This window comes from Trachemys scripta, chromosome 2 (genome assembly GCF_013100865.1).
Source record: "Trachemys scripta elegans isolate TJP31775 chromosome 2, CAS_Tse_1.0, whole genome shotgun sequence".
Classification (NCBI taxonomy): Eukaryota; Metazoa; Chordata; order Testudines; family Emydidae; genus Trachemys; species Trachemys scripta.
In genome coordinates, this window is record NC_048299.1 from 171,861,097 (window position 1) to 171,887,766 (window position 26,670).

General features: G+C 44.8%; 1 protein-coding gene across 1 annotated transcript in view; it reads right to left on the minus strand.

Annotated features, from left to right (window-relative positions):
- ELOVL2 (ELOVL fatty acid elongase 2) overlaps positions 1–26,670 on the minus strand; it is a 130,429-nt gene that overhangs the window by 93,873 nt on the left and 9,886 nt on the right. Inside the window, exon 2 of the mRNA XM_034762298.1 lies at positions 24,358–24,542. Within this exon, the coding sequence (XP_034618189.1) occupies positions 24,358–24,360 (3 nt within the window). The 5' untranslated portion in view covers positions 24,361–24,542. The remainder of the gene's footprint in view (positions 1–24,357; positions 24,543–26,670) is intronic.

Consider the following 26,670-nt stretch of genomic DNA (forward strand, 5'->3'; position numbering starts at 1 on the left):
AATGACAGGTTTCAGAGTAGCAGCCGTGTTAGTCTGTATCCGCAAAAAGAACAGGAGTACTTGTGGCACCTTAGAGACTAACAAATTTATTAGAGCATAAGCTTTCGTGGACTACAGCCCACTTGATATGCATCTGAAGAAGTGGGCTGTAGTCCACGAAAGCTTATGCTCTAATAAATTTGTTAGTCTCTAAGGTGCCACAAGTACTCCTGTTCTTTTTGCGGATACAGACTAACACGGCTGCTACTCTGAAACCTGTTTAAATGCAGAGGTTATTATTGCACTGTAGAAAGGAGATAAATGGTCACTTCTGGACAACTGTTTTGGTCACAAAGAAATGGCCACATAAGCAAAAAATTGGCCTTTTCATTCCATAATGTTACTGCTTTGGTTCTTCTGTTGGAGGTGGATTGCCCCAGGGTAAGTGGAAGATGACTGACAAAAAGCGCCATACTAACCGCTGAATGTGATTCAGCTACATGTGCTAGAGATGGGCCTGAGCCACAAAGTTCTGATCCAGATCCCAATTTCCCCATAATTCAGAGGTTCTGGTGTTCCAGTTTAATCTCAGTATTTTTAATAGAATATAGCCATATCCAATTTGCTATATGAAGAAGTATCATTTCTAATTCCTTGACTTGCTTGTGGCTGAAACATAATTATTAATGTTCATTAACGTTGTGGGTTTTTTGACTTCCAATAATGGCTTGATTTTTTGTTTTAAATCAGTAATATCTCAGATTAATTAATCACACTTCCATAGCAAACATAATTGAAATTGCCCTTCAATTGAAAGAGTAATAGAAGCTACTGTCACTTTTAAAAGTTGAATAAGGAGTTGGATGCTTTTTTTTTTTTAAGTACCAATCTCTTAAAATATAAAAAGTGTACATTTATTTTAAATGTAATCCCAGTCAAGCATGTATTTTACGTAACTAGTCCAAGATTCGGTATTCTAAAAGTTACTGGGTCAAAGTTTGCTCTCACTTAAAATTTAAACCTAAACTAATTCTATTGAAATTGATGGAGTTACCCCACTATAAATTTAGAGTAATTGAAAGTAGAAATTGGTCCACTAAAGATATAAATTTAAAGAAGGATGTGCTGAGTATGTTCATGATACCTGTGTTGCTGTTCTCCTTCCAGCAAGACTTCAGGAGAATTATAACCACCCACGGACAAATACCCTCTTATTTCAGCACAAACAACAAGGAGTCTGGTGGCACCTTAAAGACTAACAGATTTATTAGGGCATAAGCTTTCATGGGTAAAAACCTCACTTCTTCAGATGCATAGAGTGAAAGTTACAGATGCAGGCATTATATACTGACACATGGAGAGAAGCACACTGGCCCTGGTGAAAGACAAAGTTTTTCTGAATGTTTTATGTTTTCATGTAGCCTTTGGTGAACATTGGTTCTAATGGTTGCGTGGCTGGCCTGAGCAGGACTGCATTACCCACATTCTTTAATACAGGACTGCTTTCTAACCAGAGGGCCTGCTGGCCAAACAGTCTGTGAGAGTCTAGGACCATTGTGCCAAATAAAGCAAGATGTATTTTTTTGAAATGATACCAATGTAACCCCAGACTGTTTAGTCTTAGGCTTTGTCTACACTGGCACTTTAATCGTTAAAACTTTTGTTGCTCAGCGGTGTGAAAAAACACCCCCTGAATGACAAAAGTTTTAAGGATGAAAAGCGCCGGTGTGGACAGTGCTTTGTTGGTGGGAGCCATGCTCCTGGCAATGAAGCTACCTCCCCTCGTTGGAGGTGGTTTTATTTTGTTGCTGGGAGAGCTCTCTCCCGATGATAAAGAGCGGCTACATAACACACCTTACAATGGTGCAGCTGCAGTGGCATAGCCGTGCCATTGTAAGGTGTGCAGTGTAGACATAGCCTCATATCTCAAAACCCTATGTGCTATATGTATTGGTACACTTGTGCACATACTAGGAGTTCCACTCTGCTTTTCTGAATCCTACAGATAACACAAAATCAGTCACTCCAGATAAAACTGCACACATATCAGCAGTACAGTATTGTTCAAACAAGGCCCCAGTTGGCTAGAAGGCTAAATTATGTAAGTAAAATAAGAACATATATTTACATAGTGTCTGTCTAGCACTGTTAATTATATCTCACTGGATGTAAGCATTAGAAAAATCTGCTGTGTACATATGTTAAATCTTTAAATGTTACACGAGAATGAATGTCTCCCTCACTCTAAGCTAGAACCCACCTTCTACTGCATGGATGCATTAGAGGGAGAAGAGGGAATAGGAAACTTCTAATACTTGCATGCCTCACAAAAGTGGGCTTTCTCGCTCTTTCATGTTGTTGAGCATTGGATTGGCTCTTCTGCTGCTCTGTACACTATGGCCCAGATCCATAAAAGTTGGACTTAGGCACTTAAGTCCTTTTAGACACCACTAAGATCCTCAAAAGCCCTGCTCAGCTGCCAGCTAACCCTGGAGGCACCCTAGGTGCCTGAGTTACTGTCCGTGAACATGCACACAGCCTTGTGAGATAGACACATATCTCACACCTAACCCCAATGGGATCTTCAAACTAGGCATTGTCCTGCCTCTTGCCTGCAGGGTTCAAGGTGGAAGATGTTCTCAGAGCATGTCTAATTCCACACCCAATGGCCAGAGTGGGGAGTAGGAAGGGGTGGCTTCCCTTATGACCTTTAGACCAGTGGTTAGGAGATATTCAGCCTGGCTGGGGGAAACCTGGGTTCAATTCTCGCTTCTGCTTGATGTAGAGAAGGAATTTGATCTTGGGTCTCTTAACTCTTAAGTGAGTGCCCTAACCACTGGACTATAGAGACATTCTCTCTAGCCCACTGTAAGTTTAATTCTTTATACCAAGTGGAACAACTTCAACAGGAAAGACTGAGAGAGAGACCTATAAGAGAACATCCCATAGTCCAGTGATGAGGGCACTCTCCTAAGAGGTGAGAAACTCAAATTCAAATCCCTTCTCTACATCAGGTAGCAGCAGTCAAAAAAACAAACAGAATGTTAGGAACCATTAGGAAAAGGATAGATAATAAGACAGTAAATATCATAATGCTACTATATAAATCCATGGTACGCCCACACCTTGAATACTGTGTGCAGTTCTGGTTACCGCATCTCAAAAAAGATATTTTAGAATTGGAAACGGTACAGAGAAGGGCAACAAAAATGATTAAGGGTATGGAACAGCTTCTGTATGAGAAGAGATTACAAAGACTGGGACTGTTCAGCTTGGAAAAGAGATGACTAAGGGGGGATATGATAGAGGTCTATAAAATCATGAATGGTGTAGAGAAAGTGAATAAGGAAGTGTTATTTACTCCTTTACATAACACAAGACCCAGGAGTCAATCAATGAAATTAATAGCAGCAGGTTTAAAACAAGGAAAAGGAAGTACTTCTGCACATAATGCACAGCCAACATGTGGAACTCATTGCCAGAGGATGTTGTGAAGGCCAAGACTATAACTGCATTCAAAAAAGAATTAGATAAGTTCATGGAGGTTAGGTCCATCAAAAGCTGTTAGCCAAGATCGTCAGGCTTCCTATGCTTTGACTGTCCCCAGCCTCTGACTGCCAGAAGCTGGGAGTCAATGAGAGGGGATGGATCATTCAATGATTAGCCTGTTCTGTTCATTCCCTCTGACACATCTGGCCTTGGCTGCTGCCATAAGACAGGATACTGGGCTAGATGGACCATTGGTCTGACCCAGTAGAGCTATTCTTAGGTTCTTGGGAGGGAATTGAACCCCAGTCTCAGTACCCTAACCACTAGGCTACAGGGTATAAGGTAGGTCACTGCTGCCTCCATGGCATTTCTTGCCAAAAAAACCCCCAAGAACTTAAGTGCCTAACTCCTGGACAGGGTTCACAACTGAGAATATTAAGCAGAGACAGATTCTTCCCCCAGGACTGGACTATTGGCTAGTTTAGGTGGCTCCCCACCAGTGTGCTGACTTCTGTGTATCCCATTCTTAGATATCTAAGTCTTCCATGCGTTGTATACAGGAGCCTAGGCACCAAACCTGGCACTGCAGAGTCCACTGGGCGCCTAAAAGTTAGGCATTGCAATACGTGGTGTTGCAAGGCCTAAGTCCCTTTGTGGAGCCTCATGTTGCCATTATCTGCCAGTTAGGGCATATGTCCAGTTCACTAACTGCCTAATGCTATCTGCACCATGTTGTGTGCTGGTTTACAAAGGAGTAATTTGTACTGCCCCACATAGTGCCCTTGCCCAACATGTGGAATTGTATCTTGGTGAGCGGGGTTCCTGGAGCTGGAGGGCACACTGAGCAGCTTCTTTGTTCCTATAGCAACTCTGGCCAGGGAGGAATTGAACCCACTGCAGCGGATCCTCACAGTTTTCTTCCCTACCTGAGCCCACTCCTTCAGATTTTACAATGGGAAGGGGCGATATGTTTCATTGTTATATTGAACATCTGTATTTTCTGCAGGAAAGACAATTACACTAAGCTACTGTAACTGATACTACAAAAAATATTGGACTGAAAGAATAAAAACAAAACAAAACAAAATAAAAAGACCCATCATTTTCAGAGACTCTGCTTGCAGTCGCCATCATAGGGCTTAGTCTTTGCTATTTAATGTGCTCTGTTGCAGTGATTATTTTTTTCCCAATGAGTGTAGGAAAGACTATTCAGGTCAACATGACTTGAGTACAGACAACCATCAGACCAATCTACAACCATGAGCATATTTTCAAAACAATGAGCATTTTTAAAATTGAGAAATGGTCTTTTATTGCATGGTGTTTTGGATGTTTTTCTTTTTCTTTTTAATACAAGAGGAACATGAATGTATATTTTAGCAATAGGAGAGTTTACCTTCAATTCTTCCTCGGTTTAATCTACCTCTGTAATATTTATAGCAACAGTTGACTTGTTCCATTAGTAAAATATGAGGACCAAATCCTGCAGTCCCTCCTCAATTACTAATCAAATAAAATTCCCATTAAATTCAAGTAAAGATTGAGGAGAGACTGCTGGATTTGGCACCAGATCTGGCGCAAGTCTGCACAGCCCTGCAATAAATAAACCTGCCATTAATTGTCCAGTTTTATATAGTAATACTCCAAGAGAGTCTGATCCTGCATTTACAGGGGAAAATTCCCTTTTGAGTCACCAGAAGTTTTACCATATGTAAAGAGGCCACGGTTTGACTTATAACTAGGATTTTGTATGTTCCTACTAATAGTATTTCAGAAGAATGCAATGGTGAGGAATGCACTGTTCATTCATCTTTTAGAACTTAAGTTGCCCAGGGATATATCTGTGCAGTTGTACATAAAGCAGTGTTTAAGGGGCTACATGGCTGCACAGCAACATGAGGGAGCATCCAGACAGATTGTTTCAAGACAGACACCATCTCCTAGAGCTGCACAGTAAGCATAGACTGTGCACACTCTGCACCATTCATGAGGTGCTCTTTTGGTGCCCGAGGCCCATTCTGGCTGGTATGGTGGGGCCTCGGGCCTGGCTCTTCCCCGTGCCCTCTGGGACCATTTGCTGACTGTGGCGGGAGGGGGAGCTTCCTGGGATTGCTACTGGACTTTTGCTGGTGCTGCACAGGAGCGGAGCATTCTTGCACTTCCTTCACTCATACAAGCAGGGCCGGCTCTAGGATTTTTGCTGCCCCAAGCAGAAATAATTTTGGCCACCCCACCCCACCCCCGTTTTTTCTTACCCCACCCCCGGCCCCGCCTCAGCTCCGCCCCTTCCCCAAATCCCCAGCCCTGCCTCCTCCCCCCAGGCTCTCAAACCTGGGAGGGAGGGTGAGCAGCGGCGCACGAATCAGCTGTTTCGCGCGCCGTGGCCGCTCGGGATCTCCTCCTCCCCGGTTTGAGAGCCTGGGAGGGAGGGCGAGCAGCAGTGCGCGAATCAGCTGTTTCGCGGCAGCAGCGGAGGTGAGCTAGGGCGGCCGGGGCACATTTTTAGGGGCGGCATTCTGGCGCCGGCCATGCTGCCCCTAAAAATGTGCCGCCCCAAGCACCAGCTTGTTTTACTGGTGCCTAGAGCCGGCCCTGCATACAAGGGCATGTCTCAGTCTGGCCCAAGGAATTTATTGCATCACAGAAGATCCTCCTTAGTAAGTGTTAATTATTAAGACCAAATAAATGATGGGACCAGCCTTTCGGAATGCTGTTCTCCATTTTCGGGGATGTTGGTTTTTCTTTTTCATAATGGCAATATAACTGTTCATTTCCATCCAGTTTAAAGTACAGAGCTGTTGATAATTTTGCAGCTCATGTTTTATTCAATCAGCAGTTTCTATACACTATAAAGGAAAGGTGTCATACTAACAGCTCTCACAGCAGAGAAGCTCAAGGACATCACTGTTCATGTTATGATTGCTAATAACTTGACCCATCTTTACATGTGTCTCTATTTTAGTAGCAGACTGCTCAGCTTTGAAAACTTGGAGAGCCCAAAGGCTTTAATATTCACAGTTATCATCTCTAATATATAAGGTACTGTGACTTTGTGGTAAATTTCAGGAGATACAAGCAGAAAATCTTCTAGCCTTCTCCCACTACATAGAGTAGCAACATTCCAAATTTTTGTCAATGAAGATTAGGCACGGTGAAGGCGTGTACTACCTCTTTAATGGTCAGCCAGGAGTCACAGCCTGAATATAATCAAGGGGATTGCCTGCTTTGATAAGAAGAGGAAGCTGACTCCCGATGACTGGCCTGATCGGATAGAGACTTTTAAGTTTTGGAGTTCTGAATGTGGTCCATGTGGTAAGGGCTTTTGAACTGCCATTCCCGTGCTCCTTTCATGGGCTTCATTAAAGGGAGACATGTACATGTTAATTGGTGTGTTTGGCTTCTCCTTGCCCTGATCTGAACAAGCATACTTGTTGACACCCCGCTGGGGTAAAGCAAGGTGAGGTTTCAGAGTAGCCGCCGTGTTAGTATGTATCCGCAAAAAGAACAGGAGTACTTGTGGCACCTTAGAGACTAACACATTTATTTGAACATAAGTTTTCGTGAGGTGTAACCCCAGTGCCACCCCTGGCCCTGAGAGGGTTCATAGAGGTGGCCCATCTCCTTTAGTCACCTAAATATCTTTGAGGATCTGGGTCAAAATGACTTGCTGAAGATCATCAACAGGCCAATACCACATCTGGGAAGAGAACTCAGCTTTCCTGAGTGCCAGGCAGATGCACTATCAACTAGACCATTTTGCCTGCTTTAGTGTAACATTGACTAGGAACTATTTTAACGTGTAATAATGCCAAATTCAATAATCCTCACTTAGCTCTTAGGCAGAATTCCCATTGATATCGAAGGAGTGTTTTGCCTGAATCAGGCTTGCAGGATTTATCCTACTCTTTATTATTATTACAATTTTGTCAGTTAGCCCATATCTGTTCTTGAAATATACAAATCCCAGCACTTAAGAAAATGAGACACTGGTTCTGGAGAGTGGCATGAACAACTTGAAAGGTTTATATTATGTCACCATGCATATTCCTAAAAGGCAATAATGCCAGTTTTAAATCTGCTTGCAGTGTTGTATCCATGTAGATCCCAGGATATGAGAGAGACAAGGTAGGTAAGGTAAGATTTTTTTATTGGATCAACTTCTACCTTTACCTACCTTTTCTCTCTATGTTTTAAATCTTGCATGTACATACCTTCTACCCCAAGTAAAAGTTTGTGCAGAAAGCTGTAATGGGACAAAACCTAGATACCATGGTGACTAGCACTTGAGCTAAGTTAGATCTAATGATATTCCACAGTAAAATATATTAGAAGCGCTTGTGCTATCACAACCCTATGAGGACAGGTTTCAGAGAGGTAGCCGTGTTAGTCTGCATCAGCAAAAACAACAAGGAATCCTTGTGGCACCTTAGAGACTAACAAATTTATTTGGGCATAAGCTTTCGTGGGCTATAATCCACTTAATCAGATGCATGGAGTGAAAAATACAGAGGCAGGTATAAATATACAGCACATGAAAAGATGGGAGGTGCCTTACCAAGTGCGGGGTCAGTGCTAATGAGGCCAATTCAATCATGGTGGATGTGACCCAGTCCCAACAGTTGACAAGAAGGGCTGAATATCAACAGAGGGAAAATTACTTTTTGTAGTGGCCCAGCCACTCCCAACAAATCTTGCTCAAAATCATTTCAAATACATGTCAAACATCACTAAATGAGGAAGGCTCCTATGGAAAAAATAGTATGTGATCATGTAATTAAAGACTGTCGTCATGCATACGCACAAGGGGGCTGAATTAAACTTGCACAAGCTACCTTCATGCTAATATTTTCTAATTTTTGAGCACTTGACTTTGCATCCTTTAATGCAACTTTATATATATATAACCTCCCCCCCACAAAAATTAGTATAGTCTTGAGAGTTCATGCTAGAGGTTCATTCATAGAACTATTATAATAGAAGAACTTTCCCTTTTTTTTTATTTATAGTGCTCATAACGTTCTCCCTGTCTGAATTCCTGGCCACGGTTCCATGGCTTATTTTTACAGTTGAGCCCCAGTCATGGTAGATACCGGGATCTCTCAGGTGCAATCAATGAGAGGGGCAACAATCAGCTTCCTTAGGGAATTGATAGTTACTTCACATAAGTCTGGTAAAAATAATTGAACAAGCAATCTAAAGCTAACAATCTTATCAATCCCCTAAACCATTTATTTTCTCTTCTAACTTTCCCCCATCTTCAGCCCTTTTGTATTAAGTAATTTCTCCTATGCTGCTTTTTCCAAACTGCAGCTGCTGTGATGTATATATGCATAGCTAGATCATAGCTAGCTATGTGTGTATAACATAAAAATAAAGTAAATGAATGCTAGAAGCAGAAGTTGTATGAGTACTTGGTTTAAGAGTAGCTTGCTGCTTTTCATATGTAAATTTGGTGTTTTAGCACCCTCTGTTGGAAGAAGATGGGACTATATATATTTTAATTTTAGATACTGCAACAAATGCATGATAAGTGATGGAGCAATACAGGTCTGTCTCATCTTATGCGGGGGTTCCATTCCGTAGTTAGCGCGTAAAGCGAAAACCGCGTATAGCCGAAAACCGCGTATAGCCAAAACCCCATTGAGTTCAATGGCGGGCGAAATCACCCGCACTACAGGTATAGTATTAAAACTGTTGTTTTTCTCTTTTTCTTTTGTTTTTGCCGACCGTGTAAAGTTGAAATCGCGCATGTTAAATGTGCGTAAGATGCGACAGACCTGTATCTAGGAAAAGTCCATGGCTCAGATTGCAGATAACTGAACCGTTTGATACTAGGTATATTAAAACAAATGATGTTTTTCTTCTCACTTTTGTCTTTTTACTGTAGGTTTTTTTACCTTGTTGGTCTAAGCCAGCCAAGAACTTGCTCTGTTTCCAAAAAACTAAAGCTGATTTCATATAAAAGATTGCATTTTCTACTCGTTAGGCTTTGCACACTTTTTGTGATGTGTTGAGCATTGTCAACCCACCTTGACTTGTGGGTGGAGACAGATAATGTCTTACACATCTTAGTGACACAAATCTAGGTGCAAAATGGAACCCTCGGGTTTCAAAAAGCTGGCTGAGGGTTGAAGGTGGATTTTTTTACCTGCCCAACTCATCAACACTTCACTTGTATAAGAAGTCAGTTACTCTGGCTCTGTGCAGATAAAGTTAATGTCATCACCTCTTTGCAGCAGTGGTATTACAGTAAAAGCTTTGTTATCCAGCATGATGGTGGAATGGGGGGTGCCGGTGAGTCAAAAATTCCGGTTAACTAAGAGGGAGGGAGTATGGGTGTGGGAGGGGGTTTGGGGCAGGGGGTTGGGGTGCAGGAGGGGTTTTGGGATGCCAGATCCAGGTGGCACTTACCTCAGGCAGCTTCCCAAAAGCAGCGAGATGTCCCTGCTGCTCCTAGGTGGAGGCGCAGCCAGGCGTCTCTTCACGCTGCCTCCGCCCATAGGCACTGCCCCCACAGCTTCCATTGGCCATGGTTCCTGGCCAATGGGAGTTGTGGAGTCAGTGCTCGGGATGGGGCAAGGTGGGGTGGGGGCAGCACATGGAGCCCCCATGACCATTCCTCCGCCTAGGAGCAACAGGGACATGTCACCGCTTCTGGGGAGCCATGCGCAACCAGGTAGGGAGCCTGCCAGCCCCGCGCCAACTGGACTTTTAATGGATATCAGAAATGCCATTTTCTAGAGCTTTCTGGTTGGTAAAGTGCCAGATAACACAGCTTTTACTGTATTAATTATTATGGTAGCACACAGAGGCCCCAGTTAGGATCAGGGTCTTTTGTGTTAAGTTCTGTACAAAACATACAGTGAAGGACAGTCCCAAAGAGCTTACAGGCTAAAAGATAATATTTAAAAGATAAGTGTAGCACACAACGAAAGGGGAATGGAATGGAAGTATGGGAGGGAAAGTGTCTAAAGTCTATTTCTTAGGTAAAAGATGATATAATAGTATCAATCAAAGACGGGGAAGGAAACAAAAGAATAGACAAAAGGAAATATAAGTACTGCCATACTGAATTAGACCAATGGCCCATCTCCTTGTATCCTGTCTCTGACAGTGGCCAGTACAAAGATGTGTGTGTACAGAACAGGGCAGTTAGAGTGATCCACCCCATCTTCCCCTCCCGGGTTTTGCAGTGAGATATTTAGGGTTGCTCAGAGCATGGGATTGCATCCCTGACCTTCTTGGCGAATAGCCATTGATGGACCTATTCTCCATAAATTTATCTAGTTCTTTTTTTAACCTGATTATACTTTTGGCCATCACAACATCCCATGGCAGTAAGTTCCACAGGTTAATTACGTGTTGTGTGAAAAAGTACTTCCTCTTGTTTGTATTAATCCTGTTGCCTATTAATTTCATTGGGTGACCCCTGGTTTGTGTTGAAGGGTATGCTTGTGTTCATTTTGGATAAAATATGGTTTGCAGGGTATTTATGCATAGGGAAGCATGCTGTGGCTCACCGCCCTAGGAACATTCTAGAGAAGGCCAAACGGGCGGGGGGGGGGGGTGAGCTCAGCATGTGGAGTGAAGAACTATGAGCATGTGATGAACAAATCATATATGGAAAGGTTAAATTTGATTGGTTAGTGGTTTGTGTTATGTAGCTTGTTATGTAGTTTGTTATGTAAGTGCCATGTGCTATAAAATAACAATGGGAGGGGCTCCTTGCTGGAGGAACTCTGCCTGATTTTTGTACCAGGGGCTCTCCTTTTGTGCCATGTCACATTGAATAAAGCCTTGTTGAATTTTATTGAATTGAATCACATCGAATCGCATCGCATCGAATCGAAGTCCCTTGATTCTGCCCAGCATCTGACTCATTGGGAACCACAAAATCCCAACAGTTTCTTGGCGCAGCGAGCAGGGTGAGAAATATCCTTCAGGATCACGACCTACAATCAAATTAGAGGGTGAGTTTGTTCATTTTGTATTTGGTTGTGTGTCTCTGACCTGGTTGGTGACTCTCATAGCTTTTGTAGTAAGCAAGTCTTGGTGTTGGGGAATTCAGGGGGTTTGTTGCAGTCTTAAAACATTGTACTTAAAGTGGGGGCTGGTTAAGCTGTAAGTTCCTCTGACTACGTGTTGTTGAAGTGGGAAATCAAAGAGGCTCCAAGGACCAACAGTTAGTGTAGGGGCAGTGTAGCAGGGTGCTGGTGCAGAGGCACCTAATTAGCCCCTGCTCAGCCAGCCCCAATCAGGGGAAATAGATTGGGGCTGGGGAGAAGTCTGGTGCCTGGCCTTTAGAACTGGCTGCACCTGTGGGCCTGAGGGTTCAAGGGCTATAAAGGCTGGCTGGCAGCCAGAAGGAAGGGGGGATGGCCAGGGGAAGGTCAGTCTCCGGGCCGAGGGCAGACTCTAGGTGGAAGTGGAGATTGTAAGGCCTGCAAACTGTATATAGTATATCACTGGTGGTGGGAGAAGTCTGTAAATAAAGCCACGGGTGCTGCAGAAGGAAAAGCCTCTCTGTGCTTTATTGGGGCAGCCAGTGGGCCCCAGGAAGAAGGCCGGGCAGAGGACTTGTTACAAGTGGGGGCTTGTCTGGGAACTAGTGCCAAAGACACAGTTTGGTTACCCGGCAATGGAGAGCACCCTGCAGTGGCTCACCGAGCAACAGACAGAGATGCAGAAAGCACTACAGTCCTTCCAGCAGTCCCACCAGGTGGAGAGGCAGGCTCTACTCGCTTGGCAGGCAGAGCAACAGAGGACCCTACAGGACTTCATCAAGGAGCAGTCGACAGTGCAGCAGCAGCTCCTGCAAAAGTTGGTAAGTCTTGCTGGGGGAGATGGCTCCCAGGTCCCGGGCCTCAGCCTCTGTAAGATGGCCCCAGCAGATGACCCCAACGCCTTTTTGGGTACCTTTGAGTGGGTGGCCCTGGGTGCGGGATGGGACCGGACAACCTGGGCCCTGTGGCTGGCCACCTATCTTGCAGGGGAGGCACAGGCTGCGTATATGGCCCTGATGGATGCCCAAGCGAGGGACTATAATGCCGTGAAGGCAGCGATTTTGGACTGCCTCGGGCTTTCGGCCGATAAATATCGGCAGAAGTTTCGGGCAGCCCGGGGGGGCGTGCGACCCCAGGCCTTTGCTCAAAAATTAACAGACTGGGCAACACGGTGGTTGAGACACGATGCCCACACCGTGGGACAAATAATGGATCAAGTGATCCTTGAACAGTTTATCCAGTGCCTTCCTGATAGCGTGCGGGTTTGGGTGCGGCGACATCAGCCGGCCACTGTAGAAGTCGCCATGCGAAGAACGGAGGAGTATGCAGAGGCTGATTTCCCACCAAAGGAGCATCGAGCCCCACAGGACACAGAGTGGGGCAGGAAACCCCGTGAGCATGCCGGGGTGAAGCCGGTAGACAGGCGACGGGAGGAGCCCAAGGGGACCCCTAGCTGCCCGGGGCAGCTCGTATGCTGGCGGTGTGGACAGCTGGGACATAAAAGCCGGGACTGCCCGGTGATGGAGTGTGGGGCAGCTGAATTTTGTGGATGGATTAAGACTGGAGGGCAGAAAAGGAGGCACGGATTGGCCACTATCCCGGTGCGGGTTGGGAAAAGGCCCCAGAGGGGTCTAGTGGATAGAGCCTCCACTCGCTCCCTTATCCAGCGGTGCTTAGTGAAGCCGCATTGGCTCATCCCTGGGGAACGCATGTTAGTAGAATGCATCCACAGGGATAGGGAATATTGTCCGTGGCCCAGGTACCCCTTGAAGTGCAAGGGCGGTTTACCTGGAAGCGGGTGGGGGTAATAGAGGGGTTGGGGTAATAGAGGGGTTGGCCTACCCCATGGTCCTGGGGCTGGACTGGCACCCTCCCCAGAAGGGGAGAAAGACCACGGAGAAGGGATCGTCGAGGAAAGGGGGAAAGAGAACCCTGGAAAGAGAGGGCAAGACCCTGGTGGAGGTGGACCCGGGGCAAGGGGAGTCCCCACGACCTCTAGGGGGAAAAGCCGAGTAGCCTAGACAACCAAGCCAAAATAGGGAGCCTGAGGAGCAAAGTGAGCTTCCCGGGCAAGAGCGTAGGGGGGACCCCCGGGGAGGGTGGAAGAAACCCAACAGGGGGAGGCTCAACATCAAAGGGACAGAGAGCCTGGACCCAAGACAGGGGGCTGACTCAGGGCAGCGGGCTCTGAGCCGGCAACCCCACTAGAAAAGGAAGGGGAGCCTCCGGGGCGGCCGGCCCAACCATGTGACTGGTGTGAGGACCTCTGGGTGAGTGTGGACATGTGGGGTGCCCCGCCTCTTACCCAATGCACCTTTTGTGGGTGGGGCGTGCCAAAGCCCCATGGGGTGGTGGCTGGGGATCCCTCAGCTGGGCAGGAGGCCCAACCCCAGAGTAAAATCCCTGGACGAGGAAAGCGAGGCCGAGGAAGACCAGGCCTGGCACCAGTTTAAGGGGGGAGGTGTGTAGCAGGGTGCTGGTGCAGAGGCACCCTGCTCAGCCAGCCCCAATTAGGGAAATAGATTGGGGCTGGGGAGAAGTCTGGTGCCTGGCCTTTAGAACTGGCTGCACCTGTGGGCCTGAGGGTTCAAGGGCTATAAAGGCTGGCTGGCAGCCAGAAGGAAGGGGGGATGGCCAGGGGAAGGTCAGTCTCTGGGTGGAAATGGAGATTGTAAGGCCTGCAAACTGTATATAGTATATCACTGGTGGTGGGAGAAGTCTGTAAATAAAGCCACGGGTGCTGCAGAAGGAAAAGCCTCTCTGTGCTTTATTGGGGCAGCCAGTGGGCCCCAGGAAGAAGGCTGGGCAGAGGACTTGTTGCAGACAGGTATAGCCATAAGTACCTCTAGCTAATGTGTTGGCTGGCCCAGATCTCCTAATTGGAAATTGTAATTGTGCAGATCAAATAAATTGGAAAAAGGATTAATCTGCTGATTGGGCATTTCAGTCTGGGGTGTTTGATTTGAATAAATTATTAGTCTGTAAACAGAATTGTATTTAAAAATTTGAAGATTGGAGGATATTTAGGTTAAAGGGAAAAAAAGGGGGAAAGATGAAGGGATATAGTGATCCACAATATGAAGAGTGTATAATTAGTGCTTTTATAACTATTGTAGCAGTAAGTTTTAGTTTTCTTGTGGAGATAATTTGGCTGTATGACTGGACTAAAGAAGGATAAAATGACTGGTATGTGTTTAATTGTTGATTATGAACAGCTGGTTAGCAAGTGTGATATGCTAAAAGGAAGCATGGGAGAGTTAGAAGTAGAGGTAGAAAAACTGCAAGCAGAAACAAGAGTATAAAGAAGCAGACTTGCAGGGAAAGAAATCTTGTCCCTCAGCACCTTTGGACCCTACATGTGGAACATGAGGATATCAGTCTAGTTTCATGGGTCCAGTGAGAGTGCACACTGTCCCTAATCCTAATCAAGGGGAAGGGGACCCTGCTACTGTTAGTCACCTAGAGCACACTCCTATAAGTCCATCTGACTTGTGGAGCATGTTAAAAGAATTGCCATCTTTGTAGCTTAATAACCCAAACCTACCCTTCTGGGAAAAGGTATAGGAGTGGTTGGTAGTGGGAGGCTTACATGATTTTGATGATCATGTAGTGTTTTCAGCTTTGGACATTAGCAATGGCTTTAGGTCTGTTCCTGTGCACCCTGAGTCAATTTTGGTTTGCATTTACTGTTAAAGGGAAGCAATATACCTTTACTCGCCTAAGCCAGGGTTTTTATAACTCACCTACTTTTTTTCATAGAGTGTTAGCTGATGTGCTGGCAAAGCTGCCAGACATGGCTTCTTGTGTTGTACAGTATGTTGATGATCTTCTTATCTCCTCACCAGATTGCCAAACACACATGAAAGACTTAGAAGTGATCCTGCAGCACTTGGCAGACAGTGGGGTAAAATGTAATGCTAGAAAGCCTCAGATCGCAAAGGAGGAAGTATCATATCTGGGGCACATAATATCCAAGGGTACAAGTGTTTAACTGTTGACCGCACTGAGGCTATTAATGCATGCCCACGACCAATTATGGTCAGGGGAGTTAGGAAAGTGTTGGGGCTATTTAATTTCTGCCAAACTCAAACCCCAAATTATTCAAGGATTTTCCAGTCCCTTAATAATCTCCTGAAGGGTGCTGGTGGACCACATGATGCAATTGAATCGACACTTGAATGTGAACAGGCATTTACCACATTGAAGCAGAGGCTAAGTACTGCCCCAGGGTTGGGACTTCCTAATCCATTAATGCCTTTTACATTGTACACGTATGTCAGTGAGGGACATATGGCAGCAGTGTTAACACAAACATGGGGACAAACAGCACCCAGTAGAATACTAATCTTCTAAACTAGATGCTGTCACTCAAGCAATGCCACCATTCCTCCAGGCGGTGGAAGGAGCTTCTATGGCCCTAAGTCAGGCCTCACCACTTATTGGTGCACAGGATGTAAATATTGTCCTGCCTCACGCTGTCCTTGCTATTTTATCAGGAAAAAAATCTTCAGCAGTCCATGTGGCAAGATGGACTTGATGGGAAATGAGCTTGCTAATGTCTTCGGTACATCTGCAACGAGTGTCATCGCTAAACCCTGCCACCCTCATGCCTACCCCAGATGAGGGACACCCGCATCATTGTTGCCTTAAGGAAGAGTCCATGGACTTTCCATTGGTAAAAGAAACTGAAATACCTGGTGCCCCTTGCCTATACGTGGATGGTTCTTCCTTCTATGTGGACGGCAAGCGACACACAAAATGGGCCGTTTGTATTCAAGATGGGCAGCTGGTGGCACATGGCAGTTTACCTGGAGTATCGGCACAAGTAGCAGAACTACAGGCGTTAGCTGCAGCATGTGAAGCTGCGGAAGGTCATGCTGTAAACATATATACTGATTCTAGATATGCGTTTGGGGTTGTACATGATTATATTATATTGTGGGTAAATCGGGGATTCCTGACAAGTACAGGATCCCCAATACAAAATGGGGGAGATAGCGGAGAAACTTCATGCAGCCATGCAGAAACCTACCGAAGTAGCAGTGATAAAAGTGAAGGCCCACACAAAAGGGACAGATCCTCATAGCAAGGGGAACAGAAGGGCAGACGAGCTAGCTAAACAAGCAGCAGTGGAAGGTAAAGAGACGCAAATGATTGCTGCAACACAGCCTCTCATAAAAACCCCAAACTTTTTTGAATTACAGGACATTCAACATGCTGCACCAAGTGCATAGAAGTGGTTATGGATGGATAATTGGGACAAACTGTGTGATGATAACACTTGGAGAGCTCCAGGGAACACATTAGTGTTACCAAATGTACTAATAGGAACTATGATACAAGTGTATCACATGTTGGGACATGATGGAGCATGGAGGGTGATCCACCAGATGTTGGACACCTGGTGGCATCCTAAGCTTAATGCAAATATGCATAATTATGTGAGAAGGTGTGTAATGTGTGCTCAATATAATTCTGCTCCCACAGTAAAAGTGAGAATGCGACATCAGCCAAGACCAACACAGCCCTTCACGCAGTTACAAATAGATTTCATTGGGCACCTGTCAAGGGGCAGAGGAAAAGAATATGTTCTGGTGATCATGGATCACTTTACTAAGGGTAGGTCTATACTTACCTCCGGGTCCGGCAGTAAGCAATCGATCTTCTGGGATTGATCCTGGAAGTGCTCGCCGTCGACGCCGGTACTCCTGCTCGGCGAGTGGCGTACGCGGCATCGAAGGGGGAGCCTGCCTGCCGCGTCTGGACCCGCGGTAAGTTCGAACTAAGGTACTTCGACTTCAGCTACATTATTCACGTAGCGGAAGTTGCGTATCTTAGTTCGAAGTGGGGGGGTTAGTGTGGACCAGGCCTAAGTGGGAAGAAGCTTTCCCAGTGGCCAGGCCACTCCATCTGATGTAGCTGAAATACTGATGACTGAAATAATTCCCCAATGGGGACTTCCATGCTTCATTGATAGTGACCAAGGTACCCATTTTAAAGGGAAAGATTGGGTCACCAACCTACAAGTGGCTCTCATGTCTATGAGAGCCAGTCCAACTAATCCACATCCCTTAACTCCTTTTGAAATGCTGACAGGACGGGCAATGAGGATGCCAGGAAATCTGTGCATTGGAAGGGGGGATTGTATGTCATGGGTGACTAGCTTGTTGAATACTGCAAATTGTTAGCTCAGTGGGTCTCACAGGACCCCTGAACTGAACGAGACCCAAAGGCTGGCGAAGAGGACATGTGAGGTGCAGCCCGGTGATCAGGTGGTGGTGAAAGCCTATAGAAAACGAATCTTTGAACCAGCCTGGACTGGGCCTCAGATGGTTCTCTTGGTAACTCCTTCAGCAGCCCGGGTCACTGGAATTCCAGTTTGGGTGCACCTCTCACGTGTAAAAGTATACAAGGGTGAGACTCAACATGGGACATAATAATCCCTGTTTACTCTATGGACTTCTGGAAAGCCATTCTTAATATTGTTAAGTGTTTTCATTTCATATCCCCAGTTTAAAATTAATGTAGGAATTTGTGGTCTATTAATTTTTTTAAGTGGTTTCTGAGACTTAAGAGTTTTTTAAAGATCTCACCTTAATGTTGCAGTGACTTGTATTGATGTAATCACCTGGGGAGGAGCTACTGGATCAGTTGTAAATGCCATTACTCAAGCTATCAAATCTAATAATAGGGACTGGGTTGAAAATTTGTTAGTAGCAGGGATGACAGTTTATTGTGCTGAGATAGGGGCGGGATCATGTCTAATCAAGTTAGATATTACCTTAACTCAGCAACACAGTTGGTCAGGTCCTCACTGTGGTACTCAGCCATCTATTAAAAATGTATGAGTAAACATTGGTCTAGGCATGTGGAAAAATTGTGTTATCATCCTGGCATGGTATCATCCTGGTGTTCAACATGAAAGTTGCAGCCCTGATAGGAGACTCGCTCATATCACTGGTGCCCTGTTGGGTGAGAGCTGCAGTTCTCAAAGACTGAATGTCTTCACCTTAGATGATGGCAGGGGAGTGGTCCCTATCGATAATAGGGGTATGTTGGGATGGTCATTCCATCCTTGGAGGGTTGTTAATTCCTGTGGGTTGGGCTCCTGAATTGGAGGCTCAGCCTGTCCACCCACTCCCATTCTCATGTCACAGACACCTGTGAAGAATAAGGGCCGGAGATAACTATATAGCTTCCCCATGGGACCAATGTTCCATCCTGGAAGGATGGGTTTTGTGTATGGGAAACCTGAAGTCAGGACAAGCCTTATCTTAAATGTTGGGACCTGACTTAATGGTACATGTAACGTTTGATTTAATGGGTGATATAGCAGTGAGGAAGGACTCCACTACCTGGTGTGAATTTGGGTGATTAACTTTGGCAGGCAAGCCTTGCTTAAACATCTCATTCTTCCTATTGTATTAAGGCTTTTAAAAAATATTGAAAGAAGTGGTAGGGCAATTACAGTGACTCAGTGGATAGAAGGGTTTGCTATTGTGGAAACAAAGATACCATAGGGATGGATTTGGGTTGTGTTCTCGCAATGGGTATGGGGACTTTTTATTATTATTTTTATTGTAGATATCATTATGCATTATTTAATTTTAATACTAAAATTGTAATTAAGTGTTAAAGTTAATTATTGCTCCTAATAAATATAAGGAAGTGGTGTTAGTGGGGTCTAAGAATTGTTCTTAGCCCTAAAACCAAATGGGGGAGCTAGGGTATGCTTGTGTTCATTTTGGATAAAATGTGGTTTGCAGGGTGCTTATGCATAGGGAAGCATGCTGTGGCTCACCACCCTAGGAACATTCTAGAGAAGGCCGGGGGGGGGGGGGGGGGAGCTCAGCATGTGGAGTGGAGAACTATGAGCATGTGATGAACAAATCATATATGGAAAGGTTACATTTGATTGGTTAGAGGTTTGTGTTATGTAGCTTATGTAATTTATGTAAATGCCATGTGCTATAAAATAACAATGGGAGGGGCTCCTTCCTGGAGGGACTCTGCCTGATTTTTGTACCAGGGGCTCTCCCTTTGTGCACATTGAACAAAGCCTTGTTGAATTGTATTGAATCGAATCGCATCGCATTGAAATCCCTTGATTCTGCCCAGCATCTGACTCATTGGGAACCACAAAATCCCAACAGTGTATTGTGGGAAAGGGTAAATAACACTTCTCTATTCACTTTCTCCATACCATTTATGATTTTATAGACCTCTATCAGAAGTCCTTAGCTGTCTCTTTTCTAAGGCTAGGTCTATACTACCCGCCTGAATCGGCAAGGAAGAAATCGACCTCTCGGGGATCGATTTATCGCTTCCCGTCGGGACGCGACAATCGATCCCCGAATCGGCGCTCTAACTCCACCAGCGGAGGTGGTAGTAAGCGCCACCGACAAAAAGCCGCAGAAGTCGATTTTGCCGCCGTCCTCACAACGGGGTAAGTCGGCTGCAATACGTCGAATTCAGCTACGCTATTCACGTAGCTGAATTTGCGTATCTTAAATCGACTCCCCCCCGGTAGTGTAGATGTACCCTAAGATGAACGTCCCTAAGCCTTTTAGCCTCTCCTTGTGTGTAAGCCATTCCATCCCCTTGATCAGTGGTCCCCAACCTTTTTGTGGCCAGTAGCACATTCATGTTTTCAGAAGTGTGTGGCAGGCACCAACAATTTTTCAAGGCTTATTTTGTATTCGTACATTAAATAATACGAAAAACATCATATTTAATATTACATAATATATGAATCCATAAGATAAAAAAGGTAATTTTAGAAGTAAAAGGTATTAATTAAATTATTCGGCACTTACTCTTTCACCTTACGATGTGAATTTGCTTTTTTTAATCTACCTGTAAGAAAAATTGTTTATGATATTTATTTTGTAAAAAAACAAACAATTTTCATCTTATTTAAAAAAAGTAAAATGTTGAACTGCTGGTCCAAATATATTTATTATTCTTATTTTTAACATAGCCAGTTATGGTTAATTAAAAATATTCTTTGTATTGTTACTTGTATCTGGATTTCAATAAACAAACAAACATATGAAAAAAAGTTAAACACAAATTAGTTATATGCACTCATCAGTACTTAATGGAAAATAGGTATCATTAATTCACGTGGTTTTTCTAATAAAGTCAGTGTGATTTTTGGCACTGATTTCTTCAGCCAATTTTTCGTACTTGGGAGAGTAGGATGATATTCCCACTCATAAGCAATCGTCAAGATGGGTATCTGTAAGCCGAGATCTGTATTTTGATTTTATGATCATTGTTGAAAACAGAACTTCGCATAGATAAGTGGAACCGAAATAAGATTTTATTTTGTATGCTACATTTTTTTAAGGCAGGAAACTTTTTTCAGTCAACCAGATTCCAAAAGTTTTCATCTGTTGCACAGGATTTTAGAACAATATCATTTTGAAGGTCCAAAATCTTCAGTTCCACATCTTCTGTTCTTACTTGAATGAGACTCTCAATTGATGTAGCCATTTCTGTTACCTCTATTTGGCAAGTAAAAGGATTCACAAGAAAGGCAACTACAGGCTCAATGATGGTGAGCTGTTGAAATCTCGTTTCAAATTGTTCCAGAAGTGTTTGAATGTGAATAACAAATGGTGCTGGGTTAAAATCACTGTCTCATACCATTTTCTTCATACTTGGGAAATGTACAAGAGACTTTGTCTTCATATGTGACATCCACAAGATCAGTTTTGCTTTGAATGATTTTACAGAACCTATCATTTGAGCCACATGTTTGTCTTTTCCCTGGAGCTCAAGATTTAAAATGTTCAATTTGTCAGCTGGTTAATGGACTTGGCTTTTCTTGCCAACATCACTGGAGTCTTCCAGTTGCTCGAAGTTCTGATTTGTGGACTTCAGAAATTCTTTGATCTCTTCAATTAGTCTTAAAAAACGTGCAAGAACTTTACCTTTGCTCAGCCATCATACTTCTATGTGCAAGCTTAGATCAGATTGTTTATCATCAACATCTTCCAACAGGGCCTTAAAAAGTTGGTGTTGCAAAGGTTTCGCTCGAATAGAGTTAATTATTTTAATAACGACATTCATGACGTGTTGAAAAGAAAGAACTTTGACGCACAAAGCTTCTTGGTGGATAATGCAATAAGACAAAGTTTGGAAAGGATTCATTCTTCTTACAGAGTGCAATGAATCCATTGGCACTGCCTATCATTGCTGGTGCCCCATCAGTGGTAATCGCAGACAGCTTGTGTAGTGGCATACTAATTGATGTTGCATATGATTTGAATAAATTATAGATGTCCTCACCCTTTGTTCGCCCTTTCATAGGCAATACTTTTAGTAACTCTTCTTTTAATGGTGAAGTCACTAAATACCATCCTCACCATAACTGCCAACTGCGCTGTATCCGATATATCCGTCGACTCATCGAATTGCAGTGAAAACCAGTCACATATTTCCAAGTCATCCTTTAGCTGAGTTTGCATGTCGCTTGAAATTGCATGTATCCTCCTCGGAACTGTGTTGTCTGATAACTGCAAGTCTTGTATTGCTGACAAAAACTCACCTTTGTTAGGAAATCCTTGAAACAGGCAATCACCACCAGTCAAAAATGCTTCCTTCAACAATTCACCATCTTGAAAGGGTTTTTTCTTCTTTGCGAGCAGATGAGAAATTTTAAAGGAAGCAACAGTAGCACTTCTAGACTTTACCACTTGTCTAGTGAAAACAGATTGCTGGGCAGATAGGTTTGATTTGAGTTGATTGATTTTCTTCTTAGCTCAGATTTAAGTGGATGGCTAATGTCAAAGAACCATGATTAGTTTGGAAATGGCATTCGACATTGTTTTTTTGGCACTGCAACAGCACCCCCACACAATAAGCAAACACATTTCCCTTTATTTTCAATAAAACAATAGGATTCTTCCCACTCTGCGTTGAAATAACACGTACGTTGTCTTTTATTTGAACCACTCATTTTGGGGCAAAATGTAAAAAAAAAAAAAAAATAATAATAATAATAATAATAATAATAATAAATTGCAAAGCACAAGAAAACAGCAGTATCAGTGCAGGAAGAATACTCACATACAGGGCAGGCACCAGTGGAGCAAGCACGTGCCTGGGGCAGCACATGCAACAGGGCAGCATTCTGTCCATTCTGCAGAGTCTGAGTGTTTTATTATTATTATTATTATTTTTTTTTTTGGCGGCCGTGCAGAAAAGCCGGAGAGAAGCTGCGAGGACCGAGAACACCGGCGTCTGCAGCCCCAGACAGGGCCGGCTTTAGCAGGTGCGGGGCCCCATGCCGTGATGTGAATTGTCTCGCGCCCCCCCCGCCCCAACTCCGCCCCGGCCCCACCCTGACTCCGCCCCCGCCCTGCCCCATTGGATCCCTCCACAAATCCCTGCCCTGGCCCCGCCCCCAGCCCCAAATCCCCACCCTGGCCCTGCCTCTTCCCCAAGCACGCAGCATTCCTCCTCCCTCCCAGGCTTGCTCTGATCCGCTGTATAGTGGTGCAAGCGCTGGAGGGAGGGGGGAGAAGCAGGACGCAGCTTTTTTTTTTTCCCCCGCTCCGCCAGCTGCCCCAGACGTTGCGGGGCCCTCTTAGGCGCGGGGTCCCATTCCGGGGAATCGGCAGAATCGGCTTAAAGCTGGCCCCAGCCCCAGAGTATTCTGTCCCCATCAAGCGTGGGGCCCTGGCTTCTCTCCCCTGCTGGGCACTAGACGGGCCCCACGCCTGCCGGGGACAGAGAACACCGGTGCCTGCAGCCCCAGAGTTCTCTGTCCCCGGCAGGCACGGGGCTGCGGCTTCTCCCCCCGCTGGGCACTAGGCGGGCGCACATATGCCCCGGCAGGTGCCATGGCGCCCGCGGGCAACGTGTTGGGGACCACTGGCCTTTGATCATCTTTGTGGACCTTCCCTGAACCTTTTCCAGTTCCACTATATCATCTTTGAGATGGGGAGATCAGAACTAGACATAATATTCAAGGTATGGGCTCACCATGGATTTTATATAGTGGCATTATGACATTTTCTGTCTTATTTTCTATCCCTTTCCTAATGATTAGCATTTTTGACTGCTGCTGCACATTGAACTGAAGTTCAGAGAACTATCCACCGTGACTGCAAGATCTTTCTTGAGAGGTAACAACTAATTTAGAACCTATCATTGCATATATGCAGTTGGGATTATGTTTTCCAATTTGCACTACTTTGCACTTATCAATGTTGAATTTCATTTGCTATTTTGTTGCCCAGTTACCCAGTTTTGTCAGATCTCCTTAGAACTCTTCACATAATTTTGTATCTGCAAACTTTGCCTCTTCACTATTCACTCCCTTCCCCAGATCATTTATGACTATGCTGAACAGCACTTGTCCCAGTACAGATCCTTGGGGGGACCACACTGTTTACTATTCTCTACTGTGGAAACTGATAATTTATTCCTACCTTTTGTTTCCTATCTTTTAACCAGTTACTGATCCATGAGAGGACCTTCCCTCACGGGGGCCTTCCCTTATTAGGAGGCTTACAAAGGCAGCAAAGCAGTGAGGCCACAACACAGGAACAGTAGCACACGGGTATGGGCTGTTTCCTTTGTGTTTATTTTCATGTTTACTATGTTGTTGATGCTGCTGTGCTTATGGAACATTTAAAGGACTTGGAACTTACCAGAAGGGACTGGCTCTGACTGACACTGTGGAACTTTCGCAACACAGAGCCTTTATAAGGGCTGCATGCCTGTCAGCAATTGCTATCTGTTAGACAGCCGGTAACAGTCTATTTGCGCGGGCTTCCTTCACAACAGATCATCGTCATCACCGATCCTCACCATCGATCTGAGTCATCTTACGCCTGAGACTTACCTGTCATGTGTGACCCAGGGAACTTACCATTTGTTCCTGTGCTTCTGATCTGCTGAAGGTCCTGTGCTCCACCTGTCCCTGGCAACCGCTGGAGGCAGTGGTAGGTCCAGGATCCACCTAGCCCAGCTGCAGATGACTGCTTACGTCCATCAGTTGCTGTGTGCGTCCATCATTATCCAGTGGATCCGTTGGGACCTTGGTTCATTGTGGACCTGCAAGTACAAACTTTTGGTTATTGCCAAGGGTCGTTTGGAGACCAGGCTTCAGGCTCACTGTTGGGGCAAACCACTGAGTTATTTACTGTTTGTTTTCCTTTCCCTGGTATTGTTGAGTTCCCTAAATAAACCCTGTTTGTTTTGAAAGATATTTCCTTGTTAAGTCTTGTGTTTACCTACTTACCTGGTCGCCTGAGGGAGGCTATTCCCCAGACGATAGATGCTGGTAGCCAGTTAAAGAACCTGACCCTGTTACAAAACATCGAGGTAACACAGGAGCCAGCAAACAGAGCTGAACACAGGGGACTTTGAGTTGGAGTTTCCTTAGAGGAGAAGGGAGGAGGGCACGTGTGGTGTCCTGTTTTTGTTTTGGTGCAGTTTTTGTTTGTTTTGGAGGGTTGTTTTTTGTTTCCTTGACAGGAGCTTAGCGGGAAAGGCTATGACAGAAACAGAGGCAGCAGTGTAGTGACCCAAGGAATGGAAGAGTCAATGAAGATGACTGGATGTGGAAGCTGCAGGATGTACACTATCCTGGAGTGGGTACCTGAAAAGAGCTTCATTTGTATTAAGTGCCACCTGATAGATCTGATGGAAGAGAAGATCTGAGGTTTGGTGATGCAGATGGAAATTTATAGTTGGGTTTCAACAGGAATTCAAGCAGATGATGGAGGGAAGATAACAGGAGGCTAAAGGGAAAACTCAAGAGTCACAGTTCTGCAGTACAGCTTGTATCTGCGAGGGTAGACTGCTGGATGAAGAAGGTGGCCAGTGGAAGCATGTGACTACAAGAACTAGGCAGAGGAAAAGACTGGTTAGTGAAGGAAAAATAGAGCTCAAGGTCAGGTTTACATCAGAACAGCCATACTGGGTCAGACCAAAGGTCCATCAAGCCCAGTATCCTGTCCTCTGACAGTGGCCAATGGCAGGTGCCCCAAAGGGAATGAACAGACAGGCTTTCATCAAGCGATCCATGCCCTGTCACCCAGGTTTGCTGCATTGGAAAATGAAGAATGGACACAGCAGGCTGTAACAGAAGATGGGAGCAAGGAAGAAGGGAAGAGCGGCTAGTCCTACAAGAAGAAGGGAAGAGTCAATGGAGACAGCCAGAGTTCAGAGCCCCAGGAGGATAAAGGATGACACTCAGAACACTGCAAGGGAAAACAAAAAACAAAATGACTTGCAGCCAGAAAGAACAGTTGGAAGGCCAGACAATCACAGCAACACCAGGAAGAAGCAGGTCTATGTGACTCCCTAAAGTCCTGTCACCAGAGCTGATCTGCAGAACAGAAGGTTGAACTGTGCTGGGAGCTAAGATATGGGATGTGGACCTAAGGCTGAAGAGGATCCTAATGGAAGCAGGAAATAATCCTCTGATTGTTGTTCACATGGGAATGATCCTGCTAGATTCTCACTGGAACACATCAAGGGAGACTATGCCAGGCTGGAGAAGACAGGTGACCTTCACTGGCAAGGCAAGATTATGATGATTAACTGATGGCTCAGGCAATGGTGCTATATAAGGAGGACTTTGGGATGTTCGATCACTGGGAGGCATTCAAGGACACAGGACAGTTCTCATGGGAGGAACTCCCCCTGAGTAGGGAGGGAAAAAGACTTCTAGCATGGAGATTGGCACAACTGATTGATAGAGCTTTAAACTTGAAACTCAGGGGAGACAGCTGGGAAATGCTAATGTATTCTCCATGCCTGATTCTAATATTGACCTAGAGGAAAATCAAGAAAAGAACAGCAGCGGGTAGGAGAATGGACATTAAGAGGAAAGATAATGCCAATACCATTTACACTAAAAGTCAGGCGATACTGACAATAGAATGACTGTACCCAATTGGGTGAGGAAGTCTCGAGCTAATCCCCAGAGTACTAGGAGGAGGTGTCAGTCTGGCAGTGAGTGGTGCGCCCCATGACAATACCATTTTAAATTTGGTATTGGTGAGTAGTGAGGATCGCATAGAAGAGTTGGTTCTAGGGGACAACCTTGGTTTAGTGATCATGAGCTAGTTCCATTTAAACTAAATGGAAGGATAAACAAAAATATGTCTGCAGCTGGGGTCCTTGATTTCAAAAGGGCAACTTTAAAAAAAAAAAAAAAAAAAAAAAAAAAAGG